The sequence below is a fragment of the Microcaecilia unicolor genome, chromosome 7 (assembly GCF_901765095.1).
Source record: "Microcaecilia unicolor chromosome 7, aMicUni1.1, whole genome shotgun sequence".
In the NCBI taxonomy this organism is placed as follows: Eukaryota; Metazoa; Chordata; class Amphibia; order Gymnophiona; family Siphonopidae; genus Microcaecilia; species Microcaecilia unicolor.
In genome coordinates this window covers 1,551,052-1,572,492 of record NC_044037.1, presented here as the reverse complement: position 1 = coordinate 1,572,492, position 21,441 = coordinate 1,551,052, and the positions used below count along the sequence as shown (strand labels likewise).

The following is a 21,441-nucleotide window of genomic DNA, read 5'->3' as shown; positions in this document are numbered from 1 at the left end:
TGGGATTATTTATTTCAGATTTTAGCTTATGTGGGCTTGGGGGGATGGTTCCTACAGACGATTGAAACTTTATACTGGAGGCCAACAGCGTGCCTGCTTGTTAATGAGATTAGGTCTTCTATCTTCAAAGTTCGTGTGGGTACTAGACAGGGCTGCCCTCTCTCACCATTACTATTTTTTACTATACCTTGAACCTTTACTGAGAATGATTCAAGTAGATCCCGATATTTCTGGAGGTTTTAGCTTTTTGCAGATGTCCTTTTCTTGACTCTGACTCACCTACAACGGGCCTTACCTCACTTGTTAAATGTTATTGATGAATTCAGTTTTTTTTCTGGATTTTGTCTGAATTTACAGAAATCTATGGCCCTGCTGGTCCAATCTGAGATAAAAGAGACCTGGCAGGATCCCTTCCCTCTGCAGTGGACGCAAAACTCTGTAAAATATCTGGGAGTATATATTCCGTCTGATCTTACCCACATTTATTCGGTAAATATGGAGCCACTAAAAACATGTGTGGATGACATGCTCGGGGGGGGGGGGCAATCTTTACCTATCTTTCTCCTGGGCCGTATAGCTCTACATAACATGATTCTCTTTCCCAAGTGGATATACACATTTCAAACTCTGCCTCTTTATTTTACAATTCAGTGATGAGAGGTGGTTGCACAGGAGACTGTCTATTTATGGCAGGAGAAGGGTGCCCGAATGACATTGTCAAGGGCGATGCTTCCTTGGAACAAGGGAGGCTTGGGTCTTTTAGATTTAAGGCTCTTCTCAGTAGCCAGCTGCATGTGTCACCTCTCGGATTGGTTTTGATCTACTCAATTTTTTCCCTGTACCTGCACAGAGATTAAATTATTGGGGTCTCAACATTTTGCATATTGGCTCCAAGCCCCAGTTGTCGTGTTCTCGAGGCCCTTGGTATGTTGTCAGGTCCTCAAGGCAGCACTGGGAATCATGAGCCCTTGGGCAGAGGCAGGCAAGACCGTATTGGAACTGGACATCCGGAAGGACCAGACCGGAACTCTAAACTGGAAGTAGGCAACTGGAACCGGCAGAACAGGAGCCACTTCACCTGTACTTAGCCACCTATCCGCTAGAGTTGAGCTCTAGCGTGCAGGCGGCCGACAGGACTTGCAGGGCAAGGCCGGAACTCGAGATCCAGAGGACCCACCACGGGTCTAGGAAACACGAGGAAACAATACTAGACGCTAGACGGCACTGAGCGCTGCCTGCAGCCACTAAGCCAGAAACACAGGACTATGAAGACAAGACGTATAAGAGCTTAGCAGGAGCAAGGACAAGGGCATACATGCAACCTAGGCAGACCGGGGATCAGGGAATACCCACAGGGTAAACCCTCTAGCTAGGTAGAGACAGGATACAGGAGTAACCACCCAGGAAATACACTCTAGCTAGACAGATACAGGATTCAGGATATACACTCAGGATATACAAGCAGGAATCAGGATTAGCCCACAGGATGTACAAGCAGGGTTCAGGGGAGACACGCAGGACAGAGGGTAGCTAGGCAGAGCGGGAAACCGGATACACTAGCTAGCCAGAACCAGGACTCAGAAGGGACAAGCAGGGTTCAGGATAAGCACACAGGATATACAAGCCGGTTTCAGGATGTGCACACAGGGAAGAAGGTAGCTAGGCAGAGCGGAAACCGGAAACACTGGCTAGCCAGAACCAGGACTCAGAAGAGACAGGCAGGGTTCAGGATAAGCACACAGGATATACAAGCCGGTTTCAGGATGTGCACACAGGGAAGAAGGTAGCTAGGCAGAGTGGAAACCGGATACACTAGCTAGCCGGGAGCAGGGTTCAGGATCAACACTCAGGCTGTGTAGCCACGGGGAACAGGGCGATCCACAGCTGAAAGAGAACCCTGAATACAGGCAGAGAAGAGGGCAGGCTGCAAACACAGACAGGGAATAACCAGGGCTGGGCTGCAGAGACTACCTCCACAGAGAAGGCAGAAGGGCAAGCAGCCAGAAACACATAAAGGGGAAACAAACAGGGGTTGAGCATTCGGCTCCAAACACAGAATAAGGCAGAAGGGCTAGCAGCCTGTAACACACAAAGAGGGAAAGGAAACCAGGGTTGAGCTTCAGGCTCCAAACACAGACTAAGGCAAGTAGCCCACAGGGACTGGAAACAGAATGGCAAAAGCCCACACAGAAGACAGGCTCAGAAGCAGTGCAGCAACACACTGACTAACCTGTTGGCCTCTGGGCATGACACCATGTAAAGGCCTTGAATGCCAGCAGAGCCTTTCCTTAAGAAGCCCTTCCCTGATGACGTCACAAACACAGGACTCGGGCAGAAAGCACAGGGAAACACAGAGAGGCTCCCCACACCCAGGTGCAGTGTACGGAGGCAATTAGTGTCCTGCTGGAAGCAGCCAGCACACTGAGAGGTAATCTAGGCAACACCCCCAGGTGCAGTGCAGTGCAGCAATTAGTGTCAAGCTGCTGGATGCAGTCAGCACAGGGAGCCAGAGCTAGCTCAGAAAGGACAGACAGAAGAGGCAGGAGCCAGCCAGGAAGCTGACCCCCAGGAACAAGGTAAGTCTGAGGGTGGTCACGGCCACAGACGTGACACCAGTAGGCAGGCCTCCCCTGCTTGGGTTGTTACATCTATTTTCCGACCATTGCGACAGGATGGTTATGCAAATTTTATAGATTAAATAAAGAAGTTCCCCTACTGTTCCCCATAAGATGCAACCCCTCCCCCCCCCCCCATTTCCAGTGGGCGGTTCCTCCCCCGTTTTTCTATGATGGTCTACTCAAGGGATCCATTACCTATTTCATGTATTGTCAGTGTGTAGAACCATTAAACCATTTGCGGTCCTCTGAAGAATTAAATTTAGATCAGAGAGATGTGTTTGAATATTTAAAATTAAGCCATTACGTTCACTCTTTGCCAATTGCCTCTTTAACATCAGAGTCTTGGGAATGTTTTAACTCAATGCTGACACTAGATGCTCAGCTGGTTATTCCATTGAAACCAAAGAGTATGACTATTCTGGTGTGACTCAACAATGGAATATGGACTTGGGGATTGGACTTCAGCCTGAACAAATATGTGCATGTTTGATGTCAATCGGTTGACAGAGAATGCAATTTGGTGGGAACTACAATATAAAGTTGTATTTCGATTATATGTATCTCCAATATAGAGCCTTCTGAGCCACTCTATGAGATGATAATTGCCCCAAATGCTCCAGTGGGGGTGCCCACTTGGGGCACATGTTTTGGGCTTGCCCTTCAGCGCTCACATTTTGGAGATCTAAATACGAACGTATCTAATCTCTGAAAACTCACTTGGCATCCCACCCCAGGCCAGTTGTTTGATACTTTTAAAATTCAAGGTATTGCACCCACATGGCGAAAACAGTGATTCTACAAATATGGTTAAGTCCAGAGCAACCTACTGTGCCTCATTGGTGCTCATCTATGATCCACCTTTGTTCACTGGAGAGGAAAGGAATATCATATTTGGCCCCAAGGAGGGGGGACATTTATTGTAAAACATGGGCCCCCTTCTGGGACTCACTCACTCCAATAATGCGTAGTAGAATCTTAAACTCTTGAAGGGGGGGATTGGGAGGGATTGAGGTGTTTTTCAGACAGGGATAAGTTACTCTAAAAATTCATGACACCATTGTATTATCATGTTAGTTGTACCTGTTTTAATTGTTGCTTTATCAGAAGCTTCATGCCTTATGTATGTAAAATTGCTTCGTGTCAATAAACAAGAGTTAAAAAAAAAAAGACATTTTTCTTTTTTGAAAATGACCTTCTTTCGTATTTTGGATGTTTTGTGCATTACATTGGCCACTCTACAATCTTCAGATACTACGAACAGTCTGGTGTTATGGATATCTGATATATTACCTAAGGCTTTATTTGTTTTCCCAGTATTTGAAGGGCCCTTGAGTATGGAGTGAGGAGTACTTGTGTTATATGTAATTTAATGTAACTCAAAATGGGATGTCTCATTTTTATTTTGACCGTGATCCGCCTAGAGCCTATTTAGGTAAAGTGGAATAGAAATGTCCATATTAGATTACATTAGAGGCTTTTCATCACCTGTCTCCCATAGATGCTCATTGTATGTAACTTCTGGATATACACAAGAAAAAATCCCCCCCCCCCCCCCCCCCCCCCCCCCCCCCCGTCTTTGGTAGAAAATCAATGATGCCACTCTAGAACCAAGACTACCGCTAGCGGTTAGTCTTGGTTCTAGAGTGGCATCATTGTAGTTACTTAGCATCACTGAAGCTTACGTCAATGAGTGGGGCCTGAGTCAGTCTTGCTATCAAGGGTAGGATACTGTGAAGCAAGCCATCTGCCTTCAGAAGTTAAGGTGACACTCAGCAGGTAATGTCTCTCTTTGGCAGAGAGACATTACTAAGATTAGACAGCCTAACTTTTTATTAGCATACAGCAACGAACCAAAATGCTGTTAGCCAGAATACTGTGGCTACCATTTACATATAAGGGTGGATGTAACAGTTATTTATTCCTAAAGCACTGGGATCACCCAAATTCTTCATACTGCCACAATTTTTGGAACTGAAGGAAGCAAAACTATTCACACCCAAGAGCTGCATTTATCCCACCTACTTCATAAAACTTTCACATGGTGGAGGTTATTGGAATTTTGTTCAGCAAACTGCTCGAGTCCCTTCTTTCTATGCTGTACAATGCCCGCCCTGTATATCTGGCATGCACTACATAAATTGTGATGATAATAATGGCCGTAGTTCTCTTGCTTGGTAGGAGTGAGGCAGCTGATCTCCCCATTGGTACACTATCGCCTGCAGCTTCTGCCTGGGATGACATCTTGCACGTTTGAAGCTTCTTGGTTTAACACTGGAAGTGCCGACTCCCATGCGCCCTCAGCCCTTCTCCTTCCACTTCACAATTTTATTACTGAACATGTCTGTCTGTTTTTAAATGTATTTATTTGCAGTGAATGCTTTTTCACAAACACAGGGTTGAGTCACAACCATCATTTTTAAAACTACAACAAGGACACCTGCCATGAATAACATGTGAAGAGGTGCCTGCAGCAAGCAGAGTCCATTGTCACAGCAGGGTAGGGCAAAAGCCCCAAAACAGTTTTATATACAGTTTTAAACAGGAGCTAAACCAATTTACAGTTATCAAAAATAAAATAAAAATCCATAACAAAAGCAAACAGAGGTGGCACCAGATTATGATGTAGGTGTGCAGGGAGTTGTGAGAGGAGGGGAGAGTTAATGAGTACTCAGGGATCCATGGACAGTCTGGCTGTGGCAGGAGTGTTACAGTGAGCCCTCTCTATAGTCCATTGCATGCATACGAGTGCCCATCTTCAGCCAGGGTGCAGGACGGTTGGAGGATACTCACCAGCAGCAAGAAGAAAGACCCTCCCTTCCTCTCCATGGAAAGTATGGCTGCCACACCAGCCCCCACTGTCAACATTCACTATTGCATTCAGCTTCTTTCTCAAAGGGTCACAGCAGGACAAGTAGCACATCTCAGAGCCCTAAAACCCCACACCTCAGGAAGATGCTCTTTTGATATCCTTGGGCAAATGTTGTTACTGTCAAAACCAACCCAGAAGTTTAAAAATATAAATTCTATTACTGAGCACATTGGGAACTTTTTCTAGGCTGAAAAGGAAGCATAACAAAAGGCTCCGAGTTGTGGTGCTGTCAGAAGCCAGTCTGAGCATGACTGTTTTCAGGCACAGGGTGAGAGGTCAGCAGGTCTGGACTGTGACACGCCTCTTCCAGTAGACCCATCATATTACCCTCTCAAACTTCACGCACAGCTCAGTTCACAGGTCTGCCACTGCCTACATGCTCCCTAGAGCTAGGACTGGGCAAGCCTTATGTTAAGTATGCCAATCACTGAGCAGAAAGCCTCTCTCAGCAAATGCTTATCAGTCTGACCATCAGACTGATGGGTGGGTCCTGGTTCCAGGTCCCTTCAGACAGAGGAAAATAACACTTGAAAAATCCATCCCTGAGGTTCAGAAAAGCACATCAATGGAAGAGTGTAAGCAGTGCATCTCAGCACAGAATGGAAAGGGAGACTGGTGTCAGGGAGCTGTGCATGCAACACTTATAAGAACAGTGTAAAACCAACTTTGGCACAGATAGGCCTCTCTCCTCTTACTCTGAGCCTAATGTCCCTTCCTGTATTAACAAGCTCTCCCCTCTCTTCAAGCCCAGTAATGTCCCTCCCGTACAGACAGGATACTCCTCTCTCTCAAATAGGCTTCTCCCTTCTGAATTCTAGAAAAGTCCCATTCTGCAGAAAAGCCTCTTCCACTGCTTCTGCAATGCCTCCTCCTGCACAGGCACATATCTCGATAATGTCACCTCATGGCACACACTGGTCTCTCCCCTCTCTTAGAATTCTCTCATGTCTTTTCTTGCACAGACAGGTGGGTACAGGAAAGCATTTACTGCTTTAGGAAAGGAGGGATAAGGGTACTTTTAATGGGCTGAGGATGGAGATAGTTGATGATACGGTGGAAACTTGCAACAGTCAGAGAAGGGACAAGCTGAGGAGGCCTGTGTGCTTGAATTTCAGAGAGGAGCCATCAATACTTTTCCTGCTCATGGTTCTATGGACTTAAGTCCTGTGGTGCACCAACTGTTTTACATGACTCAGTTTCACTGTATCCAAGCTTCAGCCTTTGGATCTCTTCTGTGGATCCTCCTAGAAGGCCTTGCTCTTTCCAAATCTTAAAACTGTTCGAGAGGGAGTCCTGACCATGGAGCTCAATCCATATTTTCACTCATGCTGTGGCCTCGGTGGGGCTCCTCGTAGATCTCTCGCACAACTAGGATTCGGCTCAGCATAATCTCTAATGTACTCTTGTCCATAGGAATCACTGAATACCAGAGTGGAGATTCTGCAACGCAGGACCGTTCTGGCTGCAGGTAGAAGAGATCGTTCCGATTCCGGAGGTTCTCAGGGCTAGAGAGAGAGAGTGAGAAAGAGATCAGAAGAGGCAAAGACATATTGAAAAATGAGGGAAAGGGGAAGACATAAAGTGGGAATGATGGAGAGATATAGCGGGAAAAATGGTTGAAACTATACTAAAAACAAACACCTAAACCTACTGACCATATACACATAGTTAAACACACTTTATGGGAATTAGTCAGCATGAATGCAACAAAGGCAGGTCTTGTCTTATAAACGTATTAGATTTTTTTTGACGGTACAAACAAACAAGGGGATAATGATGAGATGATTGATAAGACTGTAGAGTCCCTCCTGAGATGTTCCTAGAGTCATAGGATAGGAGTCTATGCCCTTTCACAGACCACAATTTGGCTAAAAAACAGGGAACAGTATAGGATTAAATGGTCAACTATCCACATGGAATATGGGCACTAATGGACTTCCTCAAAGGTCTGCATTGAAACTTGTGCTGTTTACATATTCATAAATGATCTGGAGATACGAGAGACGAGTGAGGTGATCAAACTTCTGGATGACCAAAAACTTCCATCTCTGCAGCATTTTAAGAAGGTGCTTAAAATGCATTTATTTATGCAAGCATTCCCCAATTTGGGGGGGTTGAATTTGATATTGTGGCGTTCGACTGTTCGCAGTAATTTGTTTTATGTAGGGCCTGATTAGTTTTTAAATGTAGGTTTTCCTATGTAAACTGTCTAGGGATAGGCGAGGTATAAATTTTCCAAATAAAGTCATTAAAATGGCTCAGGATTGTGAGGATTTATAGAAGGATCTTTTATATTTTAACTTTTTATTGATGTCACAGTTTACAGCATGTAAAGATCAATAAACATGTACTTAATACAAATCTCTGTTTTCTTTAACAAAACCTTTGACTGAAGTGTCATCAAACTTTTGCTGTAAGTTTTCCTCCCTCTCCCCACCCCCCACCCCTACTATACCCTTGCTTTATTGTGTAATCATTCTTATTAAAGCCATCACATGTTGTAATATAAACAATATCAACTATCAACTGACTCCCAGTCACATCAACACAATTCAAAATAGGCATACAGGTCGTTTTTAACTTTCCATCCCTCCACCCCCAACCTCCTCATAATGCCCTTTAACGCCTCATTTCCCCTAACTCTAAACATCATAACCTCCTACCCTTCAACCCTCCCCCCCCCCAGCAGTCCCTACCCCCTCCCCTAATCCGCCCCCCACCCTCCCATACAGGAATTCGATCATCCTCTCCTTCCATCTACCACGTGAGTTCACCAATAGGCTGCGAGCTCTGCCTGATAGAGCCTGCACGTACGGCTCCCAGACTTCCCAGAAACGTTGTTGACTTCTAGGGCTACGGTTCATAGCATGTGCTTCCATGCGCACCAGGGAATGAAGCAAACTCCTCCACTGCCAAAAGGATGGTCCTATATCCTGAGTCCAATATTGTAAAATACATTGTTTCCCAATAATGAGTGCCTTATATATGAATAAGCTCTCCTTGTACCGCATGATTGACCCACTCCCCCCCAGTCCCAGCACTACATTTTTAGGCGTGAGCCCAATCTTCTTATGCAACAGAGCCTCACAGAATTCCAACACTGGACCCCAAAACTTCTTAATAACTGGACATCCCCAAAACATGTGATTTAGTGTTGCTCTCTGAAAATTACATTTACTACAATGTGGTGCTTGCAGTCTACCCGCGTGATAGGCCTGTATGGGAGAAAAATATGCTCTCAGAATGATTCTAAATTGTATCTCCCTATGTCTGGCACTAGTCACTTTATGTACAATCTCCTTCAGTGACTGGACTATATCTCCACCACTAATCTCCACCCTCAAATTCTCAGACCACCGCCGAGCCACTGCCTCATAACTTCAGTATGGGGCAATCATACTTAACTGTTTATAAAGTATTGACACCGAAGTCTGCTCTCTTCCCTGAGGCAAAAACAAAGTCGCCAGTAGCTCATACATCCCTCTATCACATCTTTCTCTATGTAAGTGCTCAATATAGCTATGAAGCTGATAATAGTCGTACCATGTCACATTCTCTACTCCCACCATATCCTCTAAGGCCTCCCTGGATATAACCTTCCCCGTTTCTTGCATAACATCTGCCACTAATACCACCCCCTTCCTGTGCCCACTTTATAAATCTCGGATGAGCATTCCTTGGGTTAAATGCTCCATTCCCAACTAGTGGGAGGAGATCCGTACACCGTGGGTTCTTATTTAGTCTCTTTAATATGTACTGCCATATACGTCTCATTGGGTGTAATAATATATGATGGCCCCATTCCTTAGGTAGCATTTTACCCTGAACATGTAACATATAATAGGGATGATACGGTCTAAATAATGCACACTCAATACTCCATACCGTATGCTCTTCAGTTTCCAATATCCAATCCGCTAGGTGTCTAGCCAAGCAGGCCCAATTATATTGTTTAATATCGGGCAGCCCCAAGCCCCCCTCTGTCCTTTTCCCATAAAGATAGTCCAATTTAACGTTAGCCTTCTTTCCACTCCAACAGAGCCTAGACATCATTCCTCGAAGCTTCTTTATATCTTTAGTCTGTAATAATATGGGCAGCTGTCTTAATACATAAAGCCATTTCGGAAAGAGCATCATTGCAAACAAACCAACTCGCCCACTTAATGTTGTAGGCAACCCCTCCCATACAGCTAACTTATGTCTCGTATACTGTAATAACTTATCAACATTCTGTCTATATAATCTACTCAGGTCTCCAGTTAGCGTTATGCCTAGATATTTGAACTCCTTATTCGCCCATCGCAACGGAAACTCTCCCTTCCATTGCTCCCTTACCGTGTTGGTCATGGGCATTCCCTCAGATTTTTGAAAATTCAATTTAAATCCCGAGAAAGCCCCATATTCTTCAAAAACCTCCATCAACACCGGCAGCGAGCTCTCCGGTTTAGCTAAATGAACCAAAATATCATCGGCAAAGGCCGAAATCTTAAATTCTCTGGTTCCCAATTTTATGCCTGCAATCTCGGTGTTACCCAAACTTTCCCTGATCAAGGGGTCCAACGTGATAGCGAAGAGTAAAGGGGATAGAGGGCATCCCTGTCTGGTTCCTCTATTAATTACAAAGCTTCGAGAGTACGCTCCGTTTACCAACACTCTCGCCATCGGGTTCTTATATAATATAGAAATCGCTTGTGTAAAGTAGCCTTCAAAACCATACGCCCTTAATGATACAAACAGGAATTCCCACTCAACCCGATGAAACGCCTTTTCGGCATTGAAACTGATCAAGAGGGAATCTCAACCTTCCCTGCGCACTCTCTCCATTGATGCCAATATCAGCCTAATATTTTTCCCACTCTGTCTCCCCTGCACAAATCCTACCTGAGGGGCTGCCACTATTCTCGGTAACACTTTTGCCAATCTCGAGGCCAAAATTTTTGCCAATAACTTGGCCTCATAGCTAATCAATGAGATTGGTCTATAAGAATCTGGTACGGTCGGATCTCTCTCAGGTTTCGGAAAGACCATTATATCCGCTAGTCGCAAAGACTGCGGAAGCTCCCCTAATTCAACTAATCTATTAAAGGCCTTAGTTAAGAGGTCCCCTATGTCCTGCATTAAGATTTTATATAATTCAGCCCTAAATCCATCTGGCCCCGCAGCCTTATGTAATGCACTGCCTTTTATTTCTCTAAGGACCTCATCCATCTCAATCGGTTTGTTTAGCTCCCTCCTCTGTTGCTCTGAGATCTTTGGCTTAGTGAAATTCTCTAGATATATATCAGGATCTAAATCATCATCATCATTTTTAGCATATAACCTAGCATAGTAATCCCGAAACACATCCTGTATCTCTACATCAGCATGTACCAAGCCTCCCGTCTGTGTCTTAACCGCCAACACTCTCCTCTGCCCCTTCGCCCTCCTCACTAGACCCGCCATCATCTTCCCTGGCTTGTTACCAAACCTATACAATTGATATCTATAATATTTGGCAGATTTACTTGCTCGCTGATGCAGCAGCTCATTTAGGGCCACCTGGGTGGCTAATAATTGTTCTCGAACATGATTTGCGGACTTTTGCCCATAAGACCTCCTCAATTGCACCAACTGTTCCCCAAGTCTGAGGATCTCACGATCTCTCCGTTTTTTCTTTCTGACACTATACGCTATAATCTTGCCCCGTAAAACAGCCTTCCCAGCTTCCCAGAACAGTATCGGTGTATCTACATGAGATGCATTATGTATTGTATATTCTTCCCATTTCCCCCTAATATATGTCCAAAATTCCTGATCATAGTACAGGTCCATGGGAAATATCCATCTAAACTGTCTACTCTGTGGATTCTGATCTTTAAATTCAATAAATATTATAGAAGGATCTTTTAAGACTAGTGAACTGGGCACCTACTTAGCATATGAATGCAGACTAGGGAATGGAAAGGTAAAGAGGATGGGATCTGATATTCCACCATTCTGTGTTTACTTAGTATATACAGGTACTTATTTTGTACCTGGGACAATGGAGGGTTAAGTGACTTGCCCAGAGTCACAAGGAGCTGCAGTGGGAATTGAACCCAGTTCCCCAGGATCAAAGTCTGCCAGACTAACCACTAGGCTACTCCTTAACCACTACTCCAGAGTACTGCAAGGTGATGCACATTGGGAAAATAATCCCAGCTACAGGTAAAAAAAAATACTGGATTCTGAGTTAGGAGGAGTCATCACCCAATAAAAAGATCTTGGAGTCATTGTCAATTTAAATGGAGTAGGAATTCTATTTGACTGGATCTGGGATATTTTTGATCCAATATCACCATCAGGTTATTGAAAAAGTTCGGCGCAAGAAGACCGCAGAAACGGAAGACTGTGGTCCACTACGTGTGAGAGTCCAAACAAAAGAGTAGTGTGACCATCAAGGCACTTCCAATGACAATGTATACAGACTTTGGAGTTTCAAGCGTTTGCTGTCTTGAAAAAGATGCATTAATTTCAAGTCCTCTGAGGCAGGCATTTGGCCGAAACACAGTGCCGTGTCGGGCATTGTAAGAATAAAGTTTTTTTCTACTGTAGCTCCGTCGTCCTGTTGTCAGTGGAAGTGCCTTGCTGGTCACACTACTCTATTGAAAAAGTCTGCAACATCACATTGTTATTTTGGATGCATGTCCTTCTTATGAGATCTTTCAGTAATAATTTTATAAGTCTTTTACTAACTGGCTTAATTTGTAGTTCAAGCTAGGTAAATTTCCTTCTACTCGGGGTAGCACTGTTTTAACCCCTATATTAAAGAACTCAAAAGGCAGTGTTCCAAGATTTGACATTAATGAATTTTAAAAAGACAAAGACCATGGTTGTATTTAAAAATTTGTATTTGTAGTGTATGTATATGTATGTGTGTCTGTGAGATATGTATGTGTGTCTGTGTGAGACAGAGAAAGTGTGTGTGTGTGTGTGTGTGTGTGTGTGTGAGAGAGTGTGTATATGTGTGTGTGGGTGTGTGTGAGAGAGACAGTGTAAGTTTGTGTGTGTGTCTGTGCGTCTGTGTGAAAGAGAGTGTGCAAGGCTAGGGTCAAAATGAAGAGATAGCTGTGAACTTTTACAGAGCATAGCACAACCATTTGAGCCTTGTGTGTGTGTCTGTGTGAGAGAGTGCGCGTGTGTGTGAGAGGGAGAGTGTAAGTGTGTGTGTGTGTTACAGAGAAAGTGTGTGTGTGTCTGTGTGAGAGAGAGAGTGTCAGGGTTTGTGTGTGTGTGTCTGTGAATGAGAGTGTGCAAGGCTAGGGTCATAATGGAGTGACTACAGTCAAAGTTTGCATCGCTTAACACAACCATTTGAGCCATTTGTTGGTTAGATTTTCTTTGATGTTTGGGCATAATTATTACTGTGTCTGTATGTAAGTTGTATTATTGTCTTTTTTTTTGTTTTTTTAAGAAAGTACCAAGGAAGTAGGGTAATGGAAGTGAAAATGGAGAGGAGAGATCTATATGGTGCATTTCTATCCATAATGTGAAAGCTAAGGACGTCCTGTTGACTGCAGTTTGTTTTTTTCAATGCTACTTTTTAGCAGTCAGTTTTTTGTAATTCCGATGTTGCATTGTGATTTTACTCTCCTTCCGATCGTTGTATGAGTAAAGTGGGTGTTTTTTTTTTTTTTTTAAAGGAATGATTGTTGTGCGTCGTTAAGGGTCCGTTAGCTTGTAAGTCATGGTTTTGACTCGTGGAAGGACTTGCGGTGGTTCGGTTTTAGGGAAGCTGTAAGTTTTGCGCCCGTATTCTGGAACATGTGAAGAAGTCAAATTTTTGTAAAGCAATTATCAAAATATGCTTGGCAGGAATTCCGTTGTTAAGCGATGTTTTTCGCATGCATGTGTTAACAATGCAGTATTGTTGGAGTCTTGTGCTTAATTGCGTGTTGGTGTTCTGGTTCGTCCTGCCTGTAACCTGGTCAGGAGTCATCTGTTACCTGCCGGACATGTGTGTGTGTCAGTGGGAGAGATGCGGTCTGTGTATGTCTGATTGCGTGTGTGTCTGTGTGAGTGTTAGTGTTTTTGTGGTTTTGTGTAGGGCGCGTTTTGTGTTTGTGGGGTTGGTGGGGGGGTGTTTCGAGTTTTAGGCAACTTGTGTTAGTTTGCGGAGATGTTGGGTCAGTGGGTATTTTGTTCTGGTAGGGCGGGGGGAGGAGCTTGGGTGTTGCCCCGGGGGGGGTGGGGGGGGGCTTGTGTGATGTGCCGGAGCGGAGGAGCTTGGGTGTTGCGACAAGGGGCTTTGTGAGTTGTTTCGTAGGCAGAGAGAGGAGTGGCTCGTGGTGGTGTATATCGATGTCTGCCCCTGCGATTGGTTGAGTGCCATTGCTCTGCCCTCGACATCATCACGTTTGACGCGAGGGCGGGGCAAACACTCATGGGCAAATTGTAGTTTCACCACCATGCAGTTAGAACGTTGGGACTTGTGGAGGCTTCATTAGAACGTTGGAGGTGCGTTTTACATAGCCACAATTTGGAATTGTATCAAAATAAAATTAAATCTTCAATCTTCAATTAATAATTCAAAGCAAACTTAAGATTCCCATTTGAATACGTGCTGAGAACATTTTTCCCCTAAAAAAAGGGGGAAAATTGTTAACTTGAATATAAGCCAAGGGCTTATACTACTACTAATCATTTCTGTAGTGCTACTAGACGAGAGCAGTGCTGTACAGATTATAGGCAGTTACTTTCTCAGTCCCCAGAGGGCCCACAATCTAAGTGTTGTACCTGGGGCAATGGAGGGTTAAGTGACTTGTCCAAGTTCACGAGCTGAACCCAAAGGTTGCCAGGATCAAAGCCCGCTGCACTAACCATTAGGCTACTCCACCCTCCGTCCATCACCAGCATTTCTCTCCCTCTCCTACCTCCCTCCCAACTGCAGTGACTGAAACTTATGACTTCTGTCTTCCTTCCCCAGTGCCCCCTCCCCCCATGACCAGCTTTCTCTTACCAGCAATAAGCCTAGACGCTGAGGCTGACCGTTGACATGGATTTACTTCTTGCCACACTGTCCTCTTTTGGTTTCCAAGGCTCTGTCCTTTCCTGGTTCTCCTCTTATCTCTCCCACCTCACCTTCAGAGTACACTCTCATGGATCTTCCTCCACTCCCATCCCACTATCTGTTGGAGTTCCCCAGGGATCTGTCCTTGGACCCCTTCTCTTCTCAATCTACACCTCTTCCCTAGGCTCACTGATCTCATCTCATGGTTTTCAGTATCATCTTTATGCTGATGACACCCAGCTATATCTCTCCACACCAGACATCACAGCGGAGACACAGGCCAAGGTTTCGACCTGCTTATCCGATATTGCTGCCTGGATGTCCAACCACCACCTGAAGCTGAACATGTCCAAAACCGAGCTCCTCTTCTTTCCACCCAAACCCACCTCTCCTCTTCCTCCACTCTCTATCTCAGTTGATAACACCCTCATCCACCCCGTCCCATCTGCCCGCAACCTCACAGTCATCTTCGATTCCTCCCTCTCCTTCTCTGCGCATATCCAACAGACTGCCAAGACCTGTCGCTTCTTCCTCTTCAACATCAGCAAAATTCGCCCTTTCCTATCTGAGCACACCACACGAACTCTAGTCCACGCTCTCATTACCTCTCGCCTTGACTACTGCAACTTACTGCTCACCGGCCTCCCACTTAGCCATCTATCCCCCCTTCAATCCATTCAGAACGCTGCCGCACGTCTTATATTCCACCAGAACCGATATACTCATATCACCCCTCTCCTCAAGTCACTTCACTGGCTTCCGATCAGATACCGCATACAATTCAAGATTCTCCTCCTTACCTACAAATGCACCCGGTCTGCGGCTCCTCACTACCTCTCTACCCTCATCTCCCCCTATGTTCCAGCCCGTAACCTCCGCTCTCAGGACAAACCCCTCCTTTCAGTTCCCTTCTCCACCACTGCCAACTCCAGGCTCCGCTCATTCTGCCTTGCCTCACCCTATGCTTCCTTAACCCCTACGCCAAAGCCCCCTCCCTACCCATCTTCAAATCTCTGCTTAAAACTCACCTCTTCAATGCTGCTTTCGGCACCTAACCTTTCGTGAAATATAGTATGCCCTATCAGACGGACTCTACACTTGTCTTTAGATTGCTTAGATTGTACACCTGTCTTTTAGATTGTAAGCTCCTTGAGCAGGGACTGTCTTTCCATGTTAAATTGTACAGCGCTGCGTAACCCTAGTATTTTTATTTTATTTTTGTTTTGTTACATTTGTACCCCGCGCTTTCCCACTCATGGCAGGCTCAATGCGGCTTACATGGGGCAATAGAGGGTTAAGTGACTAGCCCAGAGTCACAAGGAGCTGCCTGTGCCTGAAGTGGGAATCGAACTCAGTCCACCACCCTAACCACTAGGCCACTCCTCAGCGCTTTAGAAATGTTAAATAGTAGTAGTAGTAGGAAGTAACTGTAAGTAGAGCCAGTACGGGACCTTGAACATCTGCGCATGTTGAGGATATGCAGATGTTCAAGGCCCCAACCAGCCCTGCTTACTTCCGTGTTGCCATCCAGGCTTACTGGTAAGAGAAATGTTGGTCACTGCACATTGGGGGGGTGGGGTGGGGGAGACAGTATTAATTAAAAATTTAATTTTGATACTATTTTGGTGGAATTTTCAGTTTGTGAGGTCATTTTGGTTATTCCACAGCTATGAGAAATAAAACAAAATCTTCCAGGTACTTGTACCCTGGTTTGGTTATGGTTGTAGACAAGATGTTGGGCTCATTGGGCCTTGGTGTGACTCAGATGGCTTTTCTTATGCTCTTATGACATGGGGGAGACAAGAGAATAGAGATGAAAGAAATTTGAAGAAGGAACAAATAAACAATGAGACAGGATGAGTGAAGAAAGTAGAGAGTGCAACAGTGGGGAAGAGGGAATGAGGGAGGATGGGGAACATAATGGTGTGAAGCAGTAAAATAAGGCAAAGGATTAGTCACCCTGAAAAGAGCCCACCCTAATCCATAAAACTTTTCTCTTCCCCCCCAGAAAAAGCTCAACTGTGCCAAGATAGCTTAACAGGGTCTCATCCCCCACCCTATAAGCAGCAAAATGACAAAAATACTGACCCCCCATAAAAGTGGTCCAATAATACTTGGCCCTACTCAAAATAATCAGTAAAAAAAAAAAAAAGAAACGTCACCAGTGCAAAATCTATGTGACTTGAGTGGCAGAACGGATGAAGAGCACAGAATCAGTTATGTGGGGGGCATGTCAGTAGGGGAGGGTGAAATTGTTGAGAGGAAAACTAAGATCACATTTCTCACCATTTTGAGAGATAAAACTCATAAAACTTGACAGGACAACGTAAAGGATTCATTCTATTCTCTCGCTGCTCCAGCACAGGTAACTCCTCTTCTCGCTTCCGCTTGGTCGAGCTGCCTTCTATGAAAAGAAGAGACACACATCTGCTAGAAGGATGCTACGAAAACACCGTTCAAAGAAAAATAAATGAGAAGACATTGAAACAATCAGAAAGGCAGAAGAAAAAAAAACAAAGGCAGCGAATAGCCACTTAAACAAAGACCAACCCTTGTACATTTTTCACACTCTGCTAACTACAATCCAAAATGCACTAAAGTAATAATAAAACTTTATTTATAACCCGCTATATCTATAAAAGTCTAAGCGGGGAACAAATCACATACAAAATATAAGAGGACTGATCTAACACACATTACACATTCAAAATGAAACAAGAATTACAGAAATATTCAAAAGGCAATTAAGAATAAGAACCTATAATGTCTTCAAGGTCTCTTGACTCCATACTCAGTAGAAGCCCTTCTGTAGCAATAACAGCCATGAGATTTCTCAAGGTCTTTGCAGTCACGGCATACTGGAGTCTCCAAATCTTGCAATTAATTTTCAGTAGGAAGTTTGGCAGGACTTTACATTTTTTTTTTCTTGCTGAAGCACTCCACTATTGCTTTTGCTTCATGTTGCCTCCTGAAAGGTGTCATCTGCTCTCTAGTGCCAGGTCTTTGGCAGACTGGAACAGATTTTTTTTTTTTGCAATCTTTGCAACATCCAATTTTCCTTCTTTTTTCAAAAGCCTCTGTTCCCACCATAGGAGTCAATTTTTGAAAATGATTGGGAGTGGGGGAGGGGGCTGAACCTATGAACTAAACACTAATCTCCTTTCACTGTCCCTTCACCTCCCCCCTCAACACAAGAAAGAAAACAGAAGCTATGGTAGCTTGTAAATATGAATGACCAGTCATTATCTAAATGTTAAGAACAGGGCAGGTATTGTTGAAATGAGGAAGACTCATGTGGCCAAATCAAGAGCTAGGGCAAAACTCAAAGTCCTGTCTGTTTCTGCTTCTCCTCTCACCCCCTGTAGGTAGTCCAAACCATACTCTCTCACCCCTTCAGCCCAACACACCACACTTCTCCCCCAACCCGTCCTCACTAGTTTCACTGCCCCTCCCCATATATTCCCCTAATTTCTTCTGGCTCTTCCCTCCTCATTTTTACCACCTTTTACCACCCTCTGCACTTTTTAATCCTTCCTTTCCTTAAAAATATAGTTCAATTTCTTATATTTGGGGGCATAGGGTTTAATAGCTCTCTGCTCACTACATTCTATCATTCCTTAACTCGGTTTACTCGTTTCCTCTTGACCCAGGCTTTTGTTTCACTCTACTCCCCCCTAGTCGGCTCCCCTTCCATGGAGGTTGGACTCACCCATCCCTTCACTGCTCCCTACTTCTCACTCTCCTTTGCAAGTGGACTCTTCCTTTCACTGGTAGATTTAATCTGTAAGTCCCCATTTCCCACAGGCTAGGATCATTTCTCTGGTCCCAGGCACATCGCTGTTTTCTGGGACTGGTCCTGCATTACCAACCCCTGCAGAACTTCCGGAATTTGCGGATTCCAAGCCAGTGACAACTCTATGCCTACAGAATCCATAAAAGATGCTCTGCCACATGCCAACCCTGAGCTCTGGAAGAACAGTGAGAGTCAGAGATTGAAATCTCACAGATGCTGAATGAGAAAACATGAAGGTATGACTCATGCTAAGCTACTGTGATCTGCCTGCCTTCCAGACACTGCTCCGATAGCCAAGTACCCAGCTCTGAGAGCTGAGAGGAGGCTGCAGTCCAATTGACATTTTTCCTACATTTCTTTGTAGTGCCGAGGGATGAAGTTAGAGCACCGAGTCTGGTTCCTCTGCTGAAGTTACTCTCTCGTGTGATAATTATATTGATTGTTTCCTTTTCTTCTTTACTTCTTGCTATGTGTCTCTTATTGCAAATTGCTGACATGGTACGTCTCTTCAGCAGTATATCAAATAAAAGATGAACATAAACGCAAAGAGACAGAAGGGAGCAAAGATTCCCCAACTGAGCAGGAGGACAACCAAGGAGCTGAACCAGAAATCACGTAATATATCCCTTGCAGCCTCCTCCCCCAACCTATGGTCACTTGTCTGCCTAATGTGTTACCTACATAAAATTTTAGATAGTGCTGGGGAGGAGCTGGCTGTCTCGGTACATGTGGGTAGCAACAACATAGGAAAATGTGAGAGGGAGGTTTTGGAAGCCAAATTTAGGCTCTTAGGTAGAAAGTTGAAATCCAGAACCTTCAGGATAGATTTTCAGAAATGTTTCTACTTCCATGAACAAGGACCCATGAGGCAAGGAGAGCCTATGTCAAAAGGATGGGCTCCACCTTAACCAGAATGGAACCAGGCTGGAAAGGGAGGACTTTGTGTGATGATAGAAAAAGTGGAGGCTCACCTAGGGTTACATTATTTAGCACTCTGTTGGTTTTCTAAGCACAAATCACATTTTTATTAAAAACACTTGTTTTCATATTTGTTGTTATTGGTTACATCTCAACCACATTGTTTTTTTTTTTTATTAATAGGGTTCCGTAATTATATTGTTCTGATTTAATTGTTATTGTGGATAAATATGATGTCAGGAAATGCTAGGGAGGAAAAGCTCCTTAATAAAACAAATGGGGGAACTTTTTACATCTAGTTCTTAATGGAACGCAGGACTTGGTGCAAGAAGATAATGGTTCTGGGGCTACGTCAAAATAATGATCATAACATGATCAAATCTGAGTTAATACAACTGAAGACAATAAAGAAATCTACTATTAAAAAAAAAAGCTAAAAGAAGGAGGTTGCAAAACTCAGAGTATAAATGAGGCATGGCCATTGCTTAAAAATACCATCTTGGAAGCACAGACTAGATGTATTCCAAGTATTAAAAAGGTGGAAGGAAGGTGAAATGAAAGCAGTCATGGTTAAAAGGTGAGTTAAAAGAGGTATTAGAGCCAAACATATTTCAAAATTGGAAAAAGGATTCAAATGAGGAAAACAGGAAGCCATATAATTACTGGAAAGTTAGATACAAAGCACTGATAAGGAAGGCTAAAAGAGACAGGAACACAAAGGGAAGAGGGGAGACAAGATAGATTTGAGAAGGAGGTAGACAAATTGATGAAGCTGAATGTGAAAGGGCAGGAGGTGAGAAAAGAAAGGAGGCCCTGAAAACAGACAGAGGAAAGCAGAACCAACGATTGGGAACAAGATGATTGGAATAATAAAATCACCACACTACAAAGGTAGGAAAAATGTTTTTGTTTTCAGTTTAGTGATTGAATTATGTTGGTGTTGAGAATTTACATCTGTCAGCTTTATTTTGAACTGTACAGGAGAACTAGCATTTCTTTCTATTTCTCTGGTGTTGCACGACATGCAGAGTCCTTTATTTTCAGCGTTTGTCTGCATGTTTTTTTGCGGTTCAGTATTTTGCATCAGGTGAGAGTTAAGTTCTGCATCTGATATCGAGGTAAATGATTCTGCTGGCATGTGGTGTCTGTGTAGGAATCTGTAACAGTCCATCTTGTTCCAGTTTCCCAGTAGCAGGTTTACTGGTGCTCTAATGTATTTCAGTAGCATATTTAAATGAAGGTTACAGGTGTGGGTGGGGATGGAATGGATCTTAGCGGGGATGGGCGGGTACGTGTTAAGATTCCAGTGGTGTGCCTCGACAATGTTTGCACCTTGAAGTGTGCCACGCCATGAAAAAGGTTGAAAATCACTGTGTTAGATTATCAAGATGTAAAAGCAGCACTGAGAAAGGCCAAGGCCATAGCAGAGAGACTAAATTAATTCTTTCCTTTGGTCTTTATTAAGGAAGGTGTGCTAGAAATGGTATTTAACGATGACAGTATGGAAGAACCAAAATCTTGATAAACCTGAAAGATATGATAAGCTATATAGACAAACTAAAGAGTAGTAAATCTCCTGGACCTGATGATACGCACCACAGGGTACTGAAAGGATTCAAAAATGAATTTGAAGATCTATTAGTGTAATAACAGTTTGGTATGACGGGTAACAGGAAGTGTTTCAGTCCACTCTATAACACCACTATCTAGCATATATTCTCCCAGGAGCGTAACTATGAGGGGGCCATGGACCCCCTCACTTTGGACTTAAGTCCCCTCCAAAATTGTGGCACTGGTTGAATCACTAGCGGAGATTCTCAAGCCTCGCCAGCCAAAGAAATCCACTGCCCCAACTCCCTACACCAAGCTCTTTTGAGCAGGCGGAAGTCAACGGTGTGCTTCAGTCACTGATGCCAACACTCTTGCAAGTGCTCAGGTACTTAAAAATGGAAAATAAGAAGATACCTTTTCACTGGACTAGCCTAATACATTTTACAATTAGCTTTCAGGTCAGGACAGTATACTGTAGTTATGGTATCCTCTTCTGACCTGAGGAAGGAAGAATTGGTCTCTGAAAGCTGGTCAAAAATGTATTATAATTATTTCAATATAAAGGTATCAGCTTATTTTGCATTTTATTTGTATTTTTTAACCTTTATTAACACAGCTACCACATTACTTTATTCTATTAAAAATAAAATTTTATTTCTACCTT

At 43.8% G+C, this 21,441-nt stretch overlaps 1 protein-coding gene across 1 annotated transcript in view; it reads right to left on the bottom strand.

Annotated features, from left to right (window-relative positions):
* Positions 1-4,964: 4,964 nt before the first annotated feature.
* The window catches only part of ZMYM3 (zinc finger MYM-type containing 3), a 271,782-nt gene continuing 255,305 nt past the window's right edge, over positions 4,965-21,441 (bottom strand). The window contains 2 exon segments of the mRNA XM_030209787.1: positions 4,965-6,992; positions 16,802-16,942. Of these exon segments, the coding sequence (XP_030065647.1) occupies positions 6,794-6,992; positions 16,802-16,942 (340 nt within the window). The 3' untranslated portion in view covers positions 4,965-6,793.